The following is a 24,557-nucleotide window of genomic DNA, read 5'->3' on the forward strand; positions in this document are numbered from 1 at the left end:
CGTGTGGCCGTACCCCATTATCCGAATACACTAATATCCAAATATTTTATTATCCAGATGTTCTGTTATTCGAACTGCGTATAAAAGTTTTTGTTCGATTAATAAATGAATGAAAAAAAAATAGAAACGTAATTTTTTACACAAAGAGAATGTAACTGTACACAGTCACTTGTATTGAAACAATTTTGCGACTTAGCAGCGAAAAAGTATAGGTTTCTTAAATATTAAAAAGAAATTGTCAATTTTGTTAGTTTCTCTATGAATAAATTGAAATTTAATATAAAAAAGAAGTGATTGTTCAATTATCCGAAAATTCTCTTATTCGGCCACTTTTGTCTCCCAATTAGTACGGATACAGGAGGCTATACTGTACTTTGAACCTCCGTAAAGCTATTGTTAATCGAATGAGTAACAGACAGTTGTTTATCTTTCATTTGCTGTACCGAACTCGTATGTAGACAAGAGTTTAGCCAATCTCTGATTTCTATCCACCCACTTACGAAGTTTTCGTTAAAATTCGTACATTACACTTCATGTGATTCTCCGACTTGTTCTTGCGCGCAATATTTACTATTTTTCTTTTTCTTTCGTGTGTCGTAATCCGAGTAGATTTTTAAACGGGTCGTTCGACGATAGCGAGTAACACGATTGCCGTACAATTGATAGAATTCTCTCGTATCTGGATGTGGTGTCGCTATGCCGGTGCGCGCAAGTAAGCAAAGCCTGGAATGTATTGGCGCTAGACGGATCCAATTGGCAGAGAATCGATCTCTTCGATTTCCAACGAGATGTGGAGGTAAATCTAATCGTTAACGCATTGCTTGCTACACTCCGCGATGTCGCGAGCTCCTCGCGCTGATTGCAAGACGATGCATTGATAGACGATCACGTCGAGTTTCATAGGAATTGTTTAATCCTCTGTTGCATAATGTGTCCAATCTGCAACTCGGTGAAGACAATCACAGCACGGTTCCTTATATTGAGTTGTACCATAAATCGTGGCGGTATTTATTCAAATTGAAATGTTTCAGACAAAGTAAAACATTTTGGCAAAATGTTATTTATCATTTGCTTATGAGACTCGAATCTCTCAGAAAATGTAAATAAAAGAAACGATTTCTTTTCGCCTCTAAACTTGGCAGACCTCTTAGATAATCGCGTAGTAAGTGATGTGTTAATCGTAGAACCGTCCTCGACGATAGTTCGAAATAGAGCTGTTTGGGATCCCGGAAATAGCGAGGCGGGAATATCCCCCACGTAAGCCAGGGTGCCGGTGTCTTCCAAGATTCTTACAGGGTTCAAATGACACGATATAATTTGATCGTTCCTTTCAATTTTTGTTATGGTTCCCTGGTAAGAAAATTGATCAGTTCTTTTTTTCTTTTATTTTGTAATATTAATATTAAATAGTTTTTTATTGCATCAATTATAGACTTATTTATTGCTGATATCCACTTTTATTCATAAAACATTCATGAAAATCAAAAAGTGTTCGAGTAAAGATGTCATGTTTGTGACGCGGAGGGTTCATCCTCATTTGATATTTTTTGCTTTTTTGTGACGAAATTATCTACAGTCGTTTGTCTAGGCCCGTTTCGTTCAGCAAGCAGTTGTCGATAGCAAGACACCGCATCAATGACACTTCGTCTTGCCTTTGAACTTCTATGAAAATTTAAATCACTTTGTACAAACTGAAAAAATACTACCAAATACTACCCGCGTAATACTGAAACTATGACACTGTATTAAAGTTAATGCAATCTGCCATTCGGTCGAATAAGGAGAAAAGAAAAAAAGAAGGAAGGAAGATGCTCTATTCTTGTTCGACCAATTGGCAGGCTCCGTTCAATCTACTGAATACAATCTTCAATTTAAGCCTTTACATTGCAATAAATGATCATGTATTATTGGTCAATGAATTTGTCTAAACTTAATTATTACATTATGGACAAATATAGGGTGTCCCAGGCTAAGTGATACAGAGCTCTAACTCCAAAACTATCGGCCGAATGCAAAATTTCAAATATGAAAATTGCATGGTAAAGTGGGGCTCATGTTTCAGCGAGAAGGGACTTTTGTTAACTTTGTTATTTAACGAGATATGATGGTCAAGTTTCGTTTTTCAAATGGAACTATATATTTTTTTTGTATACCATGCGATAGTACTTTTCAAGGCAAATTCATTAAGCTTTAATGTATTTACTGGATTTTTTATAGTTTTCAAGTTATAACGCTTCAAAATTTTCTAATTTTCAAGGAAAAAACTCGGTTCGGCCCCAAGCGGTCCCATTGATGCAGTAAGCACTATGCGGTTCTTGATATCGATACGGAGGGATTCTAGGTCCAGAATATTGTGATTCTTCCCATTTATTATGTTATAGCTTGAAAACTAATAAAAATCGGGTAAATATTAGGTGAACTGGAAAGTAATGTCGTTTGTTTTACATTAAATTCAAACAAATTTTTAATAAATTCCTTTTTTTAATCAATTATGTAATTGCCCTCGTTATCAACAGCCTTTTGCCATTTGGTGTAAAAATGTTGAATGCCAGATCGATAAAAATCAATGAGCTAGTGAGCGATAAACAAGTATTTCACTTAGGCTGGAACACCTTGTATAAATATCTTCCAGCTAAGGTCTTTCATCCTCCGTATATTACCGGGATCTCGAACAGCTTCGCGTCTGAAGCCTACGTCTAACCAAACCGTTCGAAACGCAGGGATCAGTTATAGAGAATATATCAAGACGATGCGGCGGTTTCCTGAGGCAGCTGTCCCTCAGGGGATGCCAGAGCATCGGGAATAATTCCATGCGCACGTTGGCTCAGTCCTGTCCCAATATCGAGGAGCTGAACCTGAGCCAGTGCAAAAAGATCTCAGACGCCACCTGCGCGGCTCTCAGCAGCCACTGTCCGAAACTCCAACGATTGAACTTGGACTCGTGCCCCGAGATAACGGACAACTCCCTGAAGGATCTCTCGGATGGTTGTCCACTTCTCACTCACATCAACCTGTCCTGGTGCGAATTGCTTACCGACAAGGGAGTCGAGGCGTTGGCGAGGGGCTGCCCAGAACTCCGCAGCTTTCTGTGCAGAGGCTGCCGCCAGTTGACGGACAGGGCTGTCAAATGTCTGGCACGTCGCTGCCCCAATTTGGAGGCGATCAATCTACACGAATGCAGGGTACTTACCGAACAAATTGCCGCGACTTAAATCTTTGCGTTCATACGACTTTCAGCCCCGACATCTCCGCTCCGCGCGATTCTAACGCGAGCAAGAACGTTTATTTTCACTTCGTGCCCGTATACGCAAATTGCTACAATACGCATTTAGTTCTGACGACTGTGCCATGTACAGGGTGAACCCGCAAGAAGACGCCCTGTCGCCTTTATTTTTTCAAAATACGGAACAATATTTTCGACATTTCGTTGGTTCGAAAACGTAAATACTAGAGATTCCTACTTCACGTGTATCGAAATACCCGGTTACACGGGTAATTAATGGATCCGTGTTTTAATCCGTGTATTTTTAATACACGGGTACGCACATTGATTTGAACAATTATTTTAACTAATAAATAAAGTTTTACAAATTACACTCACACATTTATTCTGTTATATTTATTCTTCTTATGTTAATATTTTTGTGTTTATTTGTTTTATTGCTTATCAATTTTTTCAAAATTAATAAGGATCATTATTTTAGAATGAAAGCGTTTTTTGCATGAAAGTTTATATATAAAACTAATTGGATACTGCACCCGTACAATTCGATATATGCGTACCCGTGTATTTCGATCCACGTGTACGTACCTGGATATCCGTGTATTTCAATGCCCGGGTACCCGTGTATTTTAATACCCGTTCAAAACCGTGATCTCTAGTAAATACAATCAGTTGCGAATAACTGTTCTGAATAAATATTCGTAATAAAATTTCCCTAAACGCGCCATTTGCCTGTTTCTCGATTCTTCGTCGACGAAAAAGACTAGAGTACACGACGGTTATCATACAGTGACGGACAAAAGTACTTACACAGATATGAATTTGTTAGGAAATTACCTGTAGATCGGATAACTATACAATTATCCACGTTATTCCTTTTAAGGCCATGTATTCTGTAGTCCACAAAAAAACGCCTTGTTTCGTTTGTTTTTTGGGAATACGAGAAAGTGTTTTGGACATTTCATTGGTTTGAAAAGGTAAATACAGCCAGTAGCAGTGCGTAATGCAAACGTTCCGAATAAATATTCATAAACAAATTTTCCATTCATGAAATGTAGTAATATCGTCATAAGATAAATGTGTGTCATCTATTCTAAAGAATAGTTTCACCTAATCTTTCCAATACTTTGCGTAATAGACACCCATGACTAGGCTTATGCGACAAGTTGTGGATTAAATTCCAAAAGCAGCTACTATCTCTCATAAGACTTTAATCGCTTCATCACAGTAAACATCGCTTAAGGTACACGTGGTATAATGTGTCAATGTTGAAAAATCACAAAATAACAATAGATGTAGGTAATCGTTCTTTTTAAAACACTTATAAAGGCTCGTTAACTTTTACGTGCCATAACTCCAGATGCTTCAGATACCTAAATTAATATTACGTCGTCTAATTTGTTAGAGTGTGGCTTTTGTGTTCTGGTTAATCATAAAGTTCATTCTGCCAATAATAATGCGAATAATTTGGATATATTTTCTATTCTGTCTAATTTTTCAAGAGATAATATTATTTATGTCTCTGAATTATAACAAAAGAATTACTTAACTTCTTCGGGAACGATTTTTTTTTTTTAACGAAAAGAAATTATTTATATTTCTGATTTGATACATTTTATTCGTGCTGTATTGATTGCAATTTAATGAGAAACAAAACTAGAAAACAATAGATGTACAAAAAAGAACAAATAATGTTTACATACGTCCTTTCTAGTGTTATATTGGCAAATTATAAATGAAAAAATTTCGTACATATAGGGTATACAATTTATGTTTCACACAAACATAACATGTTTATAATCTGAGTACTAATATAACAGAAAAATTATTTATTGTTTACAATAGTTTTTCGCAAAGTCTTCAATCAAACACGATTTTGAGAAAACTATTCCTCGAAACAATAACTGTGCACACATGTGTACATTTATAATATCTTATAAAATATAATTAGCAATACAAATTACGTTTCTGAAATTTCACCATCACTGAAACAAACAATATTTTACATAGCTTGTATTTTATTCACGATATTCTTTAAATAATCACAAAATCTTTACACATGAGAGGTAACATTACAATATTTTCAAAACAGTGAATTGTAGAATACTCTATTAGCGCTCTATTACGCTATTAGCGCTGCCGTACAGCGATTTTTGTTGTATTGATGCGTGATTCTGTAATAAATAATTCTGCATCAGATTTAAACATTTGCTCACTCGACATATTAGTAAGTTAAAAATGAACTAAACCGGCACATGTGTGCCAGTCTTTTTAAAGATGTTAAAAGCGCGTCCTATTCTTCGTATCGAATAGTGACCATAGATATATTTATGTCGTTAAAGGAACTTTTTGACCTCTCTACGATGGCTACTGTTTGCTGAGAAATATAGTTGGATACATTCACAAATCATTTTCTAGGTAGACCAAAGTGTGTTTATTGGGCATTAAAGCAAGAGCGGTGGAACGTGCTTTATTGCGACGTTAACGGTTCGACCACGTGGCGTGTGGTCCACTTTGGAACGATAAATAATACAATGCTTACAGTAGTGTAGACGTGGACATGACTGATCATACGTGACGTTAGATGAAACGCGAGTTGTATTTCATGAGGATTTGCATGTTATGAAGAGGTTGAAATAAACAGGTATCAAAAATATTGACCATTTTGTGTTTGCTTCGTTCATAGATTTGCATCTCATGAATTGCAGTTCAGATTCATCTTTTTCCAACAGATATCTTTGACTGAATAGTTATAATCGTAAATGTTCCCAGAAGTGATGACTACATTATTTTATCTTCCCAACAATCTTTTTTATTTTAAATTATTTTAAATTTCGATTTTAACCAAACAACTGATGAAAAAGCAGACGATGCCAGCAATTTTTATTTTTGTAAAAAAAATTAACACTGATGCGATCTGAATTGCTTTTGTTGTTTAACCCTACATCGGTAAAAATGTCGATGTAATTAACATATCAACAAACATTTTCGACCAGGCACGATGTTGGCTTCATTTTTTTATATGAGTAATTATAGATTTTTTAGTCCTAATTAAATATATTTTTGTATTACCTTTTAATCTATAAAATTTGTTCTAAGCACAACCATTTTTTTCGAATATAGTCAAGTAGATTAGCTTATCTTTCGACTCATTTTAAGTCGAATAATAATAAATTGTTTGAACCGGTAAATCTCCTTTATTAAATCATCTCTCAACCATTCTTACACATTGACCTTTTCGTTTGTTTCTTCCTCCACATAAAATACAAAACCTCATGAAATCTAATTAGTGTTTTATCCAGCGTTGGGTATAACGAGTCGCGACCACCTTTACACGATTACGCGTATTATATTTTACTTTCTTGAAGAGGACCACGCTTCACATAGGGTTAAATCGTTAACGATAATAGAGCACGTATCTTCATTTTGCTCCAATGTCCAACAAATACAATTGATTCTGAAATTTACTTAATGATAATAATTGCAACGATAAATTGGGTGATTTAAAGTGATATCAGGCATTTGTTTTCAGTCGTAATGTATAATGTTTTCAAATCGAGTGATCCTATTTTCCTTTTTCGGAAAGTGTTATAAGTGCATAATGCGAAACAATTTCTACAATGTACAATGGAAAAAAAGGTGACGAGAGACTATATAAGGGATCATTTTTATACTTTCTTTATTACCTTGAGATTAGTATTTAAAGACTGGCAGAACAAAAGATAACGGAAGGTGAATATTCTACAAAGTAGTAAGGTTCTTAAATAATGTTCATAAAACTTCTTTCAGCTTTTCGTTACGAAAAAAATGATATCGTTAGAAGCAGATTTTTTTTTTAATTTTCTAATGTTACTTAAGTTTATATATCAATTTTCCTCGATACACAATTATATTTAACCGACTTCGAAAAGGAAGAAGTTACTCAATTCGACATGTATATTTTTTTTTTTTTTTTATTTTTTTGACCAATCGGAATGAAACCTGTTGCATCTTGTAGAGCATGTCTCCTGGGTGGTCCCGATATCAAAAAATTTTGGGATTTCTCATTTTTTACCCGTTCTTTTTTTTCGCAAAAAAACCGAAAAATTTTGTATTGCTTCTTATTCCGACACGAATTGACCAATCGGATTGAATCTTCTTGCATCTGGTAGGGCTACGTAGCATCTTAAAAGCTTAAAAAGACATTTGACCTACTTCCGTTTTTTACCACTTTATCCGAATAACTAGAGTACTTTTCTCAAAGAATTGTAATTTACTTGTATTACCTAAAAAGTGCTTAGAGTTGATTATCTATAGCCACAAAAAATATAAGGAGAGTAAAGATTTAATAGGTTTCAGTAGGATTAAATTAAAATACCTATCAATAGGCTTCTAATAGATAAAATGTTGACATTATTATACTTTGGTCTAGGTGTATTGCTATCTAATGGTATTATAATCTAATAGTATGTACTACTAATACAGCTTATTCAGTCTGTGATGATGTCAAATATATCATATGACAGTTTATTCGAGTAAAGACAGAAAAGGAATGGTTCACGTCACCTCTTCCTTGGTGTTTGATTGAAATGTTGAAGTTCAAGGTCGGATGTTCAATTGACGATTACGTCATAGTTCGGACGGTTCAGCGAGATAGTAATCCAACTCGGTGATAGAGGGTAAACACACCAGTGCAAAGAGTTAACAGGTTAAGCGCCGCGATGAACGCCAGAGTCTGTCACAATATTTGTCTTCAGCATCGCGGACACTGCTACGACGTTTGCCTTTCGATATCCCGTCACTAGCTCGGCTAACATCAATGCTAACTCAACCCCTTACAACTCTCCAACTTTCAATATCGCGAGCACGTGTGTCGGTTCAATGAATCGATCCATACGGTAGTTCTAATTGGAAAGTGCAATGGATATTTGGTGACCGAAAGACCGAAAGAAAAAGTCTAGAATATACGTCGGTAAAAATATAGTGATGAATAGACTACGGGTTTTTATGGAAAATAATATCTTTGCGAACGTACCTAGAAAAATAAACCTAGATACGTTCCTTGTACGTTTTTATATTTTTTCCCATGCATTTCATTTTATTATCATTTTACCTATATGTATTGTTTTCGACTGCGTATCTCTATTTTTGCATTCTGGTATATTTAATTTAAGGGGGTTCAAAGTAAATGACTCATACGTTAAATTAGAGTCCGGCCTGGTCTGACCACGTACGGGTGCAGGACCTCGCTCCGCTTCTGAATGCCGGCCCACTTACTACTCTTTCAAATCTGCTCCGATTTGACAACGAAAGCGTGACTAAAAATATCTGATTTTTTTGGGATCTGTTAATAAAGCATTCGCGCGTCCGAATCCACGAACAGTGTTGACGTGGGGTTACTCGTTCATCCCACAGATGGGCCCGATGTTGGAAGCGAGTTTTAAAAAAAATCGACATTTTTGTATTTTATTGCCATTGACGCGGGAAAAAGACATCAAAACTGTGTCGCACCGATGCACCGGACTGTTGAACATGTAATTCACGCAACGAAACAACGTTCCAACCCTTACGCTTAGGGGTGGACCACCCCTACCTCTGCCCCCCTCCCTTCAGCTCCGGGACCAGTTTTCGAAACGGAACCTTCTCGGCACTCATCCTTAACGTATCGAGAACAAACATGGTGAATTTCATCGCCCTCCGATGTGTGGAAGTGCTCCGTTACGAAGGGGGTTGAAAATTTGCGAGTTGTTCCACCCACCCAAAGGGTGCCTATGGGGTGCACGGTATGGGTGATAGCATTTTCTGGATCAGGAGAGTCCAGAGAATGCATTGAGCCCAAAATCGAGACCGTCGTCAAAAAATTGTGGATTTTAGAGGGGGTAGGAGGTGGGTTTGTCAGAGAGGGAATTCAAGGAGTGCATTTTGTAGAGGGCATCAAGGAGAGTCGCCCCAAAAGTTTTTTTGAATTTTTCAACCCCTTCCGTCATCCCTGGCCTGTTTTAAAGAGGCGTTTTTCTACAGCCTCCCCTTTAGGGGCGTGAATTAACCCCTTCACATCAACCCTCGCCAATGCAACTTTGCACACACCCAGAAGACACTTGAAGACTATTCGTCACAAAGTTTCACCGAAATCGGTTGAAAACTCTCATAGTTATGAGCATTTGAAAAATCGTTCCGGTTTGCTTGTCCGCTAGTGTAGTTTAGATTTGTAACAGAACATACACAAAACGTTATAAACAAGAAGTTAAGCACTAGTCCCTACGTGGCACTTGACGTGGTAATTGATGTACTGAATTATTTTATGTGAACTGTAAGAAGTTCGTTAAATATTCGGAAAATTTCGTCGAGCGCAAAGGGTTAATCGCAACGTTGAATCTGTACGAACCATCTGCGTATAGGAAAGGTTAAAAAAAAAACGAGATTGATTGTAGAATATAACGGACGACGCAGTCAGAGAACTGAGCGAACAGTGTCCGCGACTGCATTACGTCTGCCTGTCGAATTGTCCTAATCTGACGGACGCATCCCTGGTCACGCTGGCGCAACATTGTCCACTCCTCAGTGTCCTCGAGTGCGTCGCCTGCACACACTTCACCGACGCAGGTTTTCAGGCTCTCGCGAAAGTAAGTTCTCTGTTCAGAGTCCTTGACAAACGCCACGATTTAAACAGCATCGTTTGTTCAACATCTCGCCTTCGATTTTCAGAATTGCAGACTACTCGAGAAGATGGACTTGGAAGAGTGCCTTTTAATAACAGACGCCACCCTCATTCACCTGGCCATGGGCTGTCCGAGATTGGAGAAACTGGTAAGCTGATTCGCCAATGTTTTTACGTTCAAAGCGATTTGTATTTCTTATAATAACAGTAAATGTGTAGTTGCTATTTGTGGTCACAACTTACGAGGGTCGATCAAATATAAACGAGACTCTTTGTTTCTGATCGCGTAAACTTAAAGGGAGCGTGTGACCGCTTCTACAGTGTATTGTTTAGGATGTCAGGAGTGGGGAGAGCATGGCATTGTTGAGTTCAGACAAGTTGGACAGTAACATTTACAATGTCGGAGCAACAAGTGCACGTCTCAGTTGCGCAACGCATAATTATTAAATTTCTTACCCATGAAGGCGTCAAACCAGCTGAAATTTTGCAAAGATTGATGGTACAGTTTGGGGACCAAGCACTATCAAGGGCTCGCGTGTTTGCCTGGCATAAGAAGTTCAAGGAAGGACGTAAACAAGTCGAAAATGTGAAACATGATCGCCGTCCTCGAAGCAGCATTACGGAGGAGAACATTCGCACGATTCGAATCCTTCTTGAAAGCGATCGACGTCTGACACTTTCTGAAATTACAGCGCAGGTTGAAATAAATTATGAGAGCTGTGAGCTTTTAAGGGAGGTAAAGGTTGCTTATCGTTCCAAAAAACGTGACCAATCGATTCGAGACGTCATTTTTCTCCACGGCAACGTTCGGCCCCATACTGCAGCTCTAACTTGCAAAACATTAGAGGAAACGAGATGGACTCCACTTGACCATCCTCCCTACAGCCCTTACCTATCGTCCTGCGATTTCCATCTCCTTGGACCACTTACTTAGAAGCACTAGGGGGACAACGGTTCCTAGACGATTCGGCGGTGGAGGCCTTTGTGCTCAATTGGCTCCTAACGCAGCATTCTTCGTTTTACGATACTGGGATTAAAAACGTTCCAATCCGCTGGGAAAAATGCATTTCCAAAGCAGGAGATTATGTTGAAAAGTGATACGTGCTTGGATATTTTATTACACTGAATCAAAATATTTTAAAAATAAAGTCTCGTTTATATTTGATCCGCTCTTGTACAAGGGAAGCGTATGTTGTATCCATAGATCATAGAAATATGGAAACTAATTTCATGAACTGATGTTTCTTTTTTTTAAATAGAGTCTATCGCACTGTGAGCTGATCACCGATGAAGGCATCCGGCAGTTGGCTCTCTCGCCGTGTGCGGCGGAACATCTGGCGGTGCTGGAACTGGACAACTGCCCCCTTATCACAGATGCCAGCCTCGATCACCTTCTACAGGCCTGCCACAATCTCGAACGCATCGAGCTGTACGACTGTCAACTGATCACCAGAGCTGGCATACGTAGACTCAGAGTACTGTCTCCTTAGTTCCTAATTATTAACGGAAGCCTGAACGTTTGGACTAGCGTGGACCCCTAGATGCGCCTGTTTTGCTTCTCACCGTAATTTCTCCGATTCTATTAGTCACAACTTGCTATAATTAAGCTCACTATTTTTGTTATTCTTTAAGCTTTAATTTAAGCATAGTTGTACGAGGAAATGTTAACTTTGACGCCCGTGGTGGCTTTGGAAAGATACCGAAAAAAGGGTATCAAAATCACTGTTTTTTTTTACACATAGTATACCTTTTCTGAAAAACCACTTGTCAGATCGTCATTTTTCTTTTTTGAATTTGTTTATCAATGTTTAAAATACAACTTGGTGGAGTTTCAAATTGAAAATCTGATTAGTTTAATTACAGTTGTAAACAAACGAAAGTACTAAAAATTGGCCTTGTTTGTCATGGGCATATGATTGTTCATATTTTTTTTCAACTTTAGGCAAGAAAATAAAACGACTGAAATGTGCTCAAATATTGTATTAATCTATATGCAAAATTTGAAAAGCCTATTTTAAATGGGTTTTCAGAAAAGGTACATTTTGTGCAAAAAACAGTGATTTTTGTATCCTTCTTCGATAGTTTTACGAAGCCACGATGAGCGTAAAAGTTAACATTTTTTGGTGCAACTAAGCTTAAATTAAAGCTTAAAGAATAGCAAAAATAAGGAGCTTAATTTTTTCGAGTTGTGACTAATAGAATCGGAGAAATCACGGTGAGAAGCAAAACAGGCGCATCTAGGGGTCCACGCTAGTCCAAATGTTCAGGCTTCCCTTAACGTTTTTTTGCGGTGGAGTATACGATCGATTTAACTGACGGCAGAACCGTTACTCCTAATATGTTTTTTTTTTGGTGGAAGAAATTTTTGAAAGGCATCTCCGACCTTTTGGAAAAGGCTGGCAATTGCGTGAGATTCCCTCCATCGCCTATAGGAGAGACCCGCACAAAGTGGATACCTTAACTTTAAACAGTAAAACAAAGCACTTATTGATAAAAAATAAGAGTTTCAATTTTTCTTCCGCATTTATTATCTAATTAACACATTAAGGACCGCTCACGAGTTTTCTCGTGTTTTCTACACGCAGTCTCTAGATGTGCGGTCCTTAATGTGTTAACTTTTCAAAACGCAAAAAAAGAAATTACATTTATTAACATAAACTAGAAATAATAATTAACAGTAAAAACACTGCACGAACCGGTTTTACCTGGAAGGTGGCTTAAAGCAGGTAGGCCAATCGGACAGAGTGAGTACACAGTCATAATAGAACATTTTACAGCTTAAATTAATAATTGATAGTAGTGTGTAAACAACAAGTTGACTCAAGTATTGGAAACCCAATATTTGAACTTTACAAGTGTTGCATAAAAATTGCCTTTGATTAAATTATCTTTCTGTACTGCTTTCATATCTATTTGTTGACCATCACAAGATAAATATCAATGATTCGATTTACTTAAAATATATGAATTAGTGTAGACTTAATTTCTGCTTATATCGGATAAAGAGATTTTTTGGGGACTTGATAATGAAGCACTTGGGCGTCCGACTCCGCGAACGGCGTTGACGTGGGGTTACTCGTTCACCCTGCAGACCGGCTTAAACTTGGGGGTGGGTTTTCCAAAAAAACAAAGTTTTTCGGCGTCTTCCAAAAAAAGTATTCTTATAAAAAAGTAATTTTATAAAAAAAAGTTAAAAGACTACAATTTCACACAAAAGTTTTTTTGTAAATTGATCGGTGTACGAATACATTCTACACCCACTGTATATATGTATGTGTATTTAATTTGCCTTCGGTATATTTCCCAGTATTACCATATTCTTTTCACAAGTTCCTATGACGACCATTTTCGCCTGGAAGACTGTGTCATATCACCTCAAAAGTTCCCATGCCTCGAGCTCCAGTTTTGCTCCTTCTACTTGTTCGGTATGAGCGTTCCACAACGTTGGGGGTGTTTGACTGCTCTGTCCTGTGGTGCTTTCCACGAAGCTCCCTTCAGTATTTTCTCGCAAAATCGTCGCGTCTCAAATTAATAATAAAAACAAAAACAAAAAGAATTAACGATGCATCCTTTAATTTGTTTCAGACACATTTGCCCAACATCAAGGTCCACGCGTACTTCGCACCCGTAACACCCCCGCCGAGTGCGGGCGCGTCTCGGCAACGATACTGCCGGTGCTGCGTCGTTCTGTGATTCCGCATTCAAGTGACTCTGATGTAAATCGTCCGACGTACCACGCTAACGGTGGACATTGTTTTGGTGATCGCTGTGTTGCGGCGATTGTGGGACCTTCTTCTCTTCTCTGGTTCGCCAGGCCGAGACTCCAGCTGGCCGCCTGCGTCGTCAACAGTAAGAGAACGAGCCTCGTCGTGAATAATCACGAAATCCTTCGTGAAATCTGTTCGAGCTACACACTCAACGAGTACAGTACATCACAGTCATTCACACGGTACAGATACACGCGCGCATACATACACACACGTACACACATACACACAGACACAGCCGCTACTGCAATCAACTACTATTATCGCTGCTACTCTACCACTAGCCCGGTACCTATATACGCCGCTGTTGAACACTGTTTCGCGGTCGTTTATCGTTTCTACTCGGAAAGACTCACACGTTGTTTATCGATAGCGCGCGTAATCGCTGTCGTAATTGTTCGCCTCGCTACGTGCGTCGAAACGAAGTTTCGCGAAGGAAAGAAATTCCAGGCACTCGCTCTGGGGATCGCTTACTCTTCTCGGTCACTCGTTATATACCGACACACCGCGACTAAAACATGCATAGCCGAGTGTCGTGCACGCGTCTCACAAACGCTCCGCTCCTAAAACGGGCCGACGTCTATCGGACCAGCCCGTATTTCTCGCGGTTGGATGTTCCACCCGATGCGTAAACAAATGAATAATGGAAAAACGACAACCATATGTATATATATATACACACACACACACACATATATATTTTTTTAGTCAATGCATCCTCTCTTCTGCTATAGACGCTACTATCGAAGAGAAACGCAGCGATCCGTTCCGAACGACGATGGGCGTCGCGTAATCACGTCCAACGTCAGACTTTTCGAACACCGGGGAATGTTGATCCCATTCGAACGTCTTTCGCGTTAACGTAGCCACTCGGTTTCCAATCGATAGACTGCTTTATGCATTCATGGCATTTAATCTTATGGAAAATATATGCCAAATGTCGTCTCCGGAATATATGCACTTATACTAAATGAAACATTCATATTACTGTTACTTTCTGAAATACAGTCCTTTTTTAAATAGACTCCCTTGTAACACAGTTCATACGTTACGGGTTCTATGAAATCACGTTATAGGAAATCGTGTTATACGAGAATTTTCCTCGTATAAGCGAATAATTTAACACGTGACCGTGACAAAGAACAAAATAAACAAAAATTGGTAGCGATTTAGATAACAAAATAAATTGGAAAAACGTGAAATTTACGCATCCAAATATACAACACACTATAAATCATCGCACTATCTGTAGCGCGTGATAAAGACTCGTGTTATAACGGAGGTTAACGTACATTCTATATTCATTTTGCAGGTGTTTTTCATGTTAACATGTCATAAATGCATAAAATCCGCAGTCTACCAATCGATGATTCACATGAGCGTATGTATGTGTGCGTGGGTGCGTGTGTGCGTTTGTTTCTGTAGCAGTTTCTCAACGAACACTGCCTGTTATAATGTTATTAATATAAAGAAACAGAAAATGCAAAAAAATATAGACGCAGAGGACACGAGAGCGTCGTAGGAATCGCAGACTTTTTTGAATCTCGTCGTGAAACCGTAGATACCGTCGTTCGTTAGAATACATTGTACACCGTATCTCCAGAAAGAAGGGGAACAAGATCCTGGCCGCGTTCTGTTCAAGATCACACGTGCGATGGTAAGCGCCACCTGATGGGTTTCTTTCCTTTCGCGAAAGCACGCGAATCGCGAACAACATACTTAACCAAAATAGAAGCGAAGACTTCTCAAAAGAGAGATACGAGAGGACAGGTACGCTATTCGAAGCGTACATCGCCCTCGAAAACTCGCGTTTAGTTGCTGCTGGCGTTTAGGCGGTGGCACGTTTCAGATGATGCATTTTACGGTGATTCGCGGACAGGCACAAACCAGCGTTGGGTAAAATTTAATCTACGATTACGTTTACCGCGTAATCGGGAATTGTGATCGATTGTTAATACTTTGAGTGCTGAGGAGGAAATACATTTTTCCTGTCGTGAACTCTGTCAATTGAATGTACAAGGTGTAACTACGTTATAATTGTAATTCTTTTAAGCCAAATTAAATCACACGAAATACTTATTTTTAAACATTCATTATTTTATTAATCATATTAAAATGTAATATAAATTTTAACTTGAAAATATATTGACGAATTTAAATATTTTAACGTAATAAATATAACTGAAAGTATGGAAAAGTTTATATTTATATTTTAAACAACATAATTGTGTCTCAAGCATGCGGGAGATCAAAAAGGTTAACAAACGTATGTATGCGTCCATAGCCCACACTGATAGCTTTCATTGGACGCATATTTGCGACCACAGCACTCGAAGGGTTAACGAATGATCAGGCACGATTTGCTTTGCAATATTACAAAGTACTGATTTATAATTGCAGATTGCAAATGTAGTTTACGATTACCGATTGATCCGTCAATCACGAGTGATTATCACGAAAGTAATCACGAAGTAATCGCTGCCCAACTCCGATACGGACACCGGTCTGCCTGCGAATCGAGCCCCCTCTTCCCACAAAAAAAAAAACGATACCGTATTTTTCCCCGACGACCCGGACATCTACATACTCTTCTGTTTACTTTGTATCTCCGTTTGTTTCTTTTCCTGTTTGTCTTTCTTCTTTTCTCTTCTTTTTTTTTTTTAACTTGTCATGGACTAGGAGAGCACAGACTGACAAAACGAATCAAAGCGTTAATGCGTTGAACCGATTCACTTCGGCCCAGCGACCGACTTGCTGGCCTCTCTTTTACTTTTTAAGCCTAGGTTACGTAATGGTGGCGGTTACGAGAACCGTGGAAGCGTCCGGAAACGCGGATCGCCGGACCTTTGGATGCTCGTTCGCGTCACTCCGCGATTAGGTGGCTACGCGTCGACGAGGCGACGTGGAAATTCGTTCGTTCCTGCCTCTTTTCCACTTCGTCGTGGTTATACGCGATGCACAAAAGAAAAGCGTGGTGGAAAGAAAATCGGTTCGCGAGACAAGGCGTGTCTCCTTCCCGCCGGAAAAATCGTTTAATCACCTTGACGCGAAGATCGTTCGGGAAACGTAATAGGTAATATTGATTTCTAAGAATAACTATATCGAGAGACAGGAAATATTGACTACTCTAGGTCACTTCCCCCGCTATCGTTGGCAGCTGAGACGAGTGCCTCTGAAAGGTACACGCGGTTCAATTATTTTGTCCATACTAAAGTAATTATTATTATTATTATCATTACTATTAAACAATGTACATGTATTGTATACATGAAAACAGAGGCAGCTTATCAACTTAACCTCGAATTTATTATACAAATATAAAGAAACACGAACAGACAAGGTCGGACAACCACTCAAATTCGCGATCAGAAGCCGAGCTTATTAATTTTTATGTTTCTTCAGTTTGAAGAATCCATCGATTCGTATACCTTGATCATCTCGATAAACTTCTAAGAGCATTTTACATGCCGGATGCATAAATTGAACGCCAACGGATCATTTACAGTCTCCGCAATTGAAATTTAGCGCGCACTAGTTTATGTGTCTATCAAAGACACGTCCGAACGTTCCGAATGAACAGTTTCGATGAAACAAGTACTTACAAAAGAATATAAGAATCATTTTTGTTTCCGCTGTTCCTTCGTGTTTTCCTTAACACATTGTACGCCGACCTTCGCTGTCGCGGAATTTCCAGTCTATCGTTCTAAATGTATACAGGTTTTATGCGTTGCTATGTATGTAACTGTTGTCGTTTGTTTGTTTTTTTCTGCATTTGTTCTACTCCTTAAAGAAACAAGATACAAACGGACAAAATTTGTATATTTTATTTCATCTGCTTTTAAACATCTAAAGCTAGTGCCGGTACTCAGTCTTTCAGCGGTTGATATTTACTCGGTGTACAATGTGTTCAGAAAATGATAAAATTTAACGCAATGCTTATTTAACTAGATGTATTGTAATCATTTTAGAACGGCGATATACATAATAAGGGCTGATTTTTTGTCGTAGAGAAAATCCTTGGAAGAATCACTGATGTTTTGGGATAAAGCCGGGGATAGCGTGGGATTCTGTGCACTGCCTAACCACTAAAACCTTTATCGTGTCCCTGGAAACGTCAATGATACGTTGTTCAGTGTTCTTTTCCCTCGCACACCTGCGCCAATCCGGTGGTTTAACCCTTTGCGCTCGGGTGGCGCCTGTAGGGCGACATATGTAATTTAAGAGTGATTTTGTGAACGTACAATTTGAAATTCACATACATCAGAATACAACTGATTATTAATTGAAATAATAATACATTGAGGCATGAATGTTCGTAGATGTTTTTCTTCGAAGTAGAGTTTTTGGTTTCACAGAAATTTATTATAAAAATGGACTTGATTTGATTCTATAGAAAAATGCCTCGAGCGCAAAGGGTTAACAACCATTTCCGTTCTATAGCTCTCCTTCATCTTGACGACGGGACGAGAACTCTCGGGCTGTGTGCAATGATGTTTTCGTGAAGTATACCGTAGCATTCGTTTGAAATTTACTTCTCCAATTTACTAAGAACATCCGAATGTAGTAAACGCGAAAGAGGCACGGAAAGGTCAAGTTTACGTTTTAAGAGAGTTGATGAATTACGCTGATCGTGTTGGTCCAAGTGGCTGAATTGGCTGAAAATGCAGTTCGTGATGACAAGAAAACCAGAATCATTCCGAGGCATCAGAACTTGCCATCCGTAATGACGAGAAATTGAACAAATTGCTTGCTGGCGTAAGCGTCGCTCAAGGTGGTATATTACCGAACCTACAAGCCGTTTTGTTGCCGAAGAAAACCGAAAAGAAAGCTTAACACATTAATACAAATAGCAAGCACCACCGAACGATCGTCTACGGCCTATTGTGAGTGTAAAGCAGCGAAGAAACGGGCATTCTCCTAACACTGTTGCGGTTATCGGTCGTTAGGACAATGATGGAGGACAAACAATCTCAAACGGACTCGAAACCTACGGGTTTGATGTAACAAGCAGAGCGTATATTGAGTTCGGTACCTTGTTGTTGTCTTATGCATTAGTAACATTGAATCCGAGAGCAACACTCCTTGCAATTGCACATGACTAGAGTTTTACGGGGGCTCCAAGTACTTGCCTCAATGAAATATGATAATAGAGAGGGTTAGTTTCTCCTTTCTCGTTTTTGGCCGGGTGACTCCACTGTCCTCTCCCTGGAAGGCGACCGGCGGTAGATCCTGCCGTTCTCTCCATCCCAGGGCGGCCAGGAAGAGTCCCTGTACTCTCCCGTTAATCAGGCGACCGGCGGTAATTCCAGCCGTTCTCTCCTGAGCTGCTAAAGGCGTCCGAAAGCTAGGCTTCGTACTCTCCTTACTCATTAGGCGACCGTGGTAATTACCTCGTTCTCTCCTATGAGTACAGCAAAGAATGCCCCGTCCGCTACGGCGAGAGCGATTCTTATACCCGATCGTTGCTAACAGACCGCAGTCAATCAACAAGCCGCGTTACTATGCGGGCGCGTTCGCGAGCGTTCGCGAGCGTTCGCGAGCGTTCGCGAACGTTCCCCGCTCGCCCGACCCCGCTCGCCTACCGATGGTCGAGAAATTTCGATCGCGATTTTCTGGTATTGTTACACTTCTTTTTTTATAATCAATGATTTTCTACATATTCTCGGAAATCTAGAATAGATATAGTCCAAACAACAATTATTAGTTTATATAATTTGCGAAATTAACAAGAAAATACGAAAACTTGGTAGAAATATAGAAGTAAGTATTCGTATTCTTCTTATTGACGAACTGTTTCGTACAAATTAGAAAGCATGAAATTTCCAGTAAATAGGGAAATGGAAGAAAATCCCATCCCGAATAACGTCAACATTTTAATGTGTAACATGTTAATTTAAATTTCGTTACTTTATATAAATAATTAATTTTTTTGTACTGTGTCTGTTCTAGAGATTTTCGAGAATATGTAGAATGTCATTGTTTATAAAAAATAAGTTAATAAATTGCAATTTTACATAATTTTCTTTTAAATTGATCGGTGTACGAATACTTTCTACACCCACTGTAGCTTGCCCAAAGTGAATTCCACGCAGAGCTCTAAGGCGCGTAACACGCAACTCTAAATCCCCCCTATCATATCTAAAGTTCGAGGACCACCGTAATGGTTTTAGTCCACTCTCCTGGCTAGTGAGACCAGCAAAACGATGATAGCAAGAACTAAACCTCGTTGAATTCATGTAACTCCGATTCATCCAGCTTCGATTTATTGAGACAGGCAATGAAAAGGCTCGTTGCGATTGCAGTCGTCGTAAAGACTTTAGTAGCTTAACCCAAACTCGAAGTAGAAGAGTCTTCTGTGTTTCTGCTGCACCGGGAAGGTTGTCAAATGGTCCACGCCTACAAATGGACGGCGAACATGTCCCTTGGATTGGGAAGGAGAATATTATTATTTTATTATTCTTTCCAATCGGGGAGCCAGGTGCCAGAAAACAGTGATGGGTACTACCCTAGACTTCGAATAAATCTGAAGTTTGCCTAGAAAATGTTCAACAGAAGAAACGAGACAAACATATCGGCAAACTTCAGATTTATTCGAAGCCTAGGGTTTTGTCCATCACTGTCAGAAAGTACCCAGAAACGCCAGTGGCTATCAAAGCCAGAGTCCAAACATTTCATCCACAACCTCATCCTTGCTTAAACCTCGCCTACTCGGATCGTGGCTGGGGGTGGCTTTCACCGAGAAGAATAAAATCCTATTAACCTCGGTTTTATGGAAACTCGCTGCCAGTCTCATCTCCAAGATCTTGCCAACAAGATTTTGCAAAGGAAGATGGTTCTCTCTCACTCCTTTTCGATGACAAGTACCAATATGTCATCTGCATAACGTATGATGCTCAATAGCTTGCAGAATTGTATCGTATCCGTGCGTCATCATTACACCAAACAAGCGTTTCAGTTTGCACATGAATGCTATACAAACGCCTTGGAAATACTCCTCTCAATGGAGATCGTCGCTTTATCCACCTCTGCTACACTTCGAAACGGATATCTATCACGCGAGTTATGTCAAGGTTTTCGATACGAAACGACACAACCGATGGTCCACTTTAATGGCTTTAACCGTATAGGCAAGCAAACGTTTATCGTCGTCTTTAATGCTTACATATCATCTTCAGCAATTTTATTCACTTCTTCGACTTCAAAGTACGCAATTCCAGGGCTGGCGCAAGGTTCGGGTTTATGAGGCCCTCCGGTTTACGAAAATTATCCAATTAAAAGGCACCGATTGTGATTAACTTTTTACAGAACGATGATACCATTGCAACAGATGCAAGACATTTTTTTATAGTAACGACGATTCAGTTTGCAGGAATGACAAAAATCATCAAAGTATTATTATTTAATATTCATCTTATCAAAAATATATAATATGTAACAGCATTTAGGACACCGCAAAAGGTCACGCCGGCCCAGCACAATTAAATCAGTGTACACGCTTACTGCGATTAGCGATCCTCTTCCCGTCTTTGGGTTAAGTGTACTGAATATCCATGGCTGGGCGATTCTTGATACCTTGAAAAATATTGTAAGTGCCTTACCGTCACGATCCAGACTATCTTTATTCTAGCCATCGAGTACGATATCGTCAGAATTCAATGCAGGTTGTCCGCGTGGCACCCACGAGCAAAAGGGTTTGGAAATGTTAAAGTGTCGTAAATCCGGCCAGCGGCATGTATTATTATGTCATTATCTATCCAGGTATTTTATTGGACAACAGGAACATATTTCTGATGGTTATTCGAAAAAGTTTACAGATTATTCACGTAGCCAACAGACCTTGGCAACTTGAACAACGTGTCCATATGAGATAGACGTTCCGAATCTCGATGAAACAAACGAATGGTGTCTATGTCACTCAAAACTGTTTGACTTTCAGGGTATACCTGCGTATACCTTTCCTTTTGGTCAGAGAGAGCATCCGATAAAGCTTACTGAAAAGGAATGTCCCACAACCGTGGTATTGCCTTCCATGCGTTAAACTAAACCGTTAACAGCGGATAATTCTTGATCTAATTGTAAGCCAACACCTTTTGTCGACATTGCGAGCGGGACACTGCAAAATGTGTCACATTATTTTAATACTAAAATTAACAAGCCAATCGATTCACCCAGATGACACCAGACCCGATACATTTTGAACTTCTTTTTACAATTATTTTTTGTTGCAAGTCTTTAAATATAACTATCGAATGAACATTAGGTATACTTTTATAGTAATTTTAAGGTGTAGGAGAACGATGCATGTCGTGGAATTTGTACACAAGGACGTACTCTCGCGTTCAGTCCTCGCAAAATTGGCTAAAAGTAAGCAACCTCCCTGCGTGTGTATACATATAAATAGTAAAGGGCACTCAAACGCTTCACCATCTTTCGTTATGAGCCTGCTTCCAAAAATCAAGAATTGAAAAACAATGTGGGACAATTTTTGATCAAGGAAAGTATATTTAAACATGTAACACACCAAATTTTGACGGTCATTTGGGGGTCTACTAAGTCATTTACTAAATTTGTTGGAGCAAAATTAGCAAAACTTGTTCTGGATCTATTGTTTTAACACTTTATTTACCGGGAGCCTATTTATAGGCTTTTTAATTGCAGTATTTAGTTATTCGAATTTATTTACTGTGTTGATGGTTGTCTACTTACAATGTTCAGTGCTTGGTAACAGTATGAAGGAATTATTGTCAGGCTAGATTGGCATATGCTACTGTAAACAATTCTTTTTTTAATTAAAGTCTGCTTCTAAATAGCCCGGTAGATAAAGTGTTAATATTTAACTCACGTATCGTATGCCCTGGTAGCGTTTAAAAAGCTCAGGAACATGTGCACTATAATGCATATGATTAACATAAATAAGATGTGGCCAAACGGTGGGGATAGTGACCTTGAGAATAACATTTCTTGACTCGTCTAGAACAATAGCAAACGTATTCTGCATACACTTAGCAGACACCATGTATATACAGTAATATACGATATGTATGTCTAACATAAGCGAAGAAAAAGAATTCTTGTGAAGTTTACTGAGAAAGTTTTATGTAATCTAGAACATTCAATGGCTTCACAAATTCCGACACTTATCGTTCAACTCAGGTGTTATTTATTTATCCATATAATAACTGAACGAGTACTTTTTCAGAAAATAAAATAAAATTCATACAACGGAACGATGTTTATCATACAGTGGTCCACGGACCTCTGAAGGTCTGCTAACTTTCAGAAAAAGTAACAGCAAATTACTTAACGAAATAAAAGAATCGTTTTCTTAATATTCTATTAATTACAAACTGAAAACTAACTAATTTCATAGCTTGAAACAGCTCAAATTTGTTCTATAGTTTTATGAACATTTCTTTGTACTTATATCGTATTCGTCACTTTTCATTCTGTTTCAATTAAAAGTACGAAAAAATAGCAACCTGTCGTGGATTTTTCGTTTACAATAAGTTTTATTTGAAAACAAAGTAATAAGAATCATCTAGCATTATTCGACGCAGACAAAATAAATTATTCATAGTATTGAATAATTATTTTTACTTTTATTGTTCGATAGAGCTTTTGCTGACACATTGTACGCCGGATTCATACGTTCTACTGGATTTATCGTCTAGCATGACTGTCGGGTCTCCGAAGTATTTTATTGCGGGATTGTACTTATACCAAGATTTAGCGACTGAATGATTGAAGACCTGCAAGAAGTAAGAATCACATCCACTCTCCTGATTGCCATCTGCTAATTATGGCTGAGCATTGCTCACACCAGTCAAACTGCTTCTTGATGCACTCACCAAGGGTGTGACCATCATCTAAAGCACCTTGCTTATGTAAGAGTAAATTACATTAAACATTATACGAATACGGAATAATAACAGAAAAGGAACTCAGATACAGATTTATGCAAGAAAGATGGGTTTAGCGTAAAATGCTTGCAACGCGCTCAGGGCAACTGCTCTGCTAAGAATGCCCTTCGGCCAGGAAAAGTCCCAGCTTCTCCCGAAAAAGTCAAAGGCCAGGTTTTCTTGCTTATTTGGTCTTCTATAACACTTATTAATCATAGACAACGTCTCTTTACTTAACACTTATCTTTTAATTGCTTGCCTCTTTTTACGTGGCAGTAACTGGATGGCATGACAGATCTTTTTCAACGAACATTCGTGTGCCCCGGGCCTACATCCAATCTTTTTTTAATGGAAGCTTTTTGATTGATTGATTGATTGATTTTTATTGTATTTTTGTTACGAGCAAACCTCTTTAATACCAAGATTTAGGTTCGGTACCACTTTTTAAAAATTTTTTCTTTCAAATAACATTAAGTCACACAATAATTACGGTTTAAAATAAATTCTGAAATTAATTCCACCTAGAATGCTTGTTCGTCCCACTACGGTGGGCCTGTGGGACATTGTCAGGCACATCAAAAACGACATTCCCTATCGTGAAAGAACGTAAGATATCATCACGAAAACAATTTTCCTGAGCGGCCGCGACATCTACGCTAATTCCGAGTTGCGCATAAAAGAGCGTGTAACGTCCTACTACTACTACTACTACTACATAAGTAGTATCTTCCACAATCCTTCGCTCACCTAGCTGGTGCAAATTGAATGCCTTGCTAACACCTACTAAGTGTTGGTATTGACAAAGCCGATTGACAGCATGGGTAAAAAGGTCATAAGCTCGCACGTATCCGAGGTGATGCTGAACGACAGGGGCCAATCTCGGTGTGAAGCGTGTCCATATCCGCCGAGTATGAAAAATCTAGCACATAGTAATCGACAAAGACTTCGCGTTGTTGGAAGTTAATAGCCTCGTTCATGAACTGAGAATCCTTCTTTTCTTCTTATTGAAGTACGGGCTTGTCCCAAACCTC

General features: G+C 38.8%; 1 protein-coding gene across 2 annotated transcripts in view; it reads left to right on the forward strand.

The window, feature by feature from the left end:
* The window catches only part of LOC128877634 (F-box/LRR-repeat protein 20), a 46,174-nt gene extending 23,325 nt beyond the window's left edge, over window positions 1–22,849 (forward strand). For both annotated transcript variants that reach the window (XM_054125107.1, XM_054125108.1), the window contains 6 exons: window positions 667–796; window positions 2,721–3,182; window positions 9,634–9,825; window positions 9,908–10,009; window positions 11,120–11,335; window positions 13,446–22,849. In XM_054125107.1, the coding sequence (XP_053981082.1) occupies window positions 667–796; window positions 2,721–3,182; window positions 9,634–9,825; window positions 9,908–10,009; window positions 11,120–11,335; window positions 13,446–13,553 (1,210 nt within the window). In that variant the 3' untranslated portion in view covers window positions 13,554–22,849. The remainder of the gene's footprint in view (window positions 1–666; window positions 797–2,720; window positions 3,183–9,633; window positions 9,826–9,907; window positions 10,010–11,119; window positions 11,336–13,445) is intronic.
* The last annotated feature ends 1,708 nt before the right edge of the window (window positions 22,850–24,557 follow it).

The sequence above is a fragment of the Hylaeus volcanicus genome, chromosome 5, assembly GCF_026283585.1.
Source record: "Hylaeus volcanicus isolate JK05 chromosome 5, UHH_iyHylVolc1.0_haploid, whole genome shotgun sequence".
Taxonomy (NCBI): domain Eukaryota; kingdom Metazoa; phylum Arthropoda; class Insecta; order Hymenoptera; family Colletidae; genus Hylaeus; species Hylaeus volcanicus.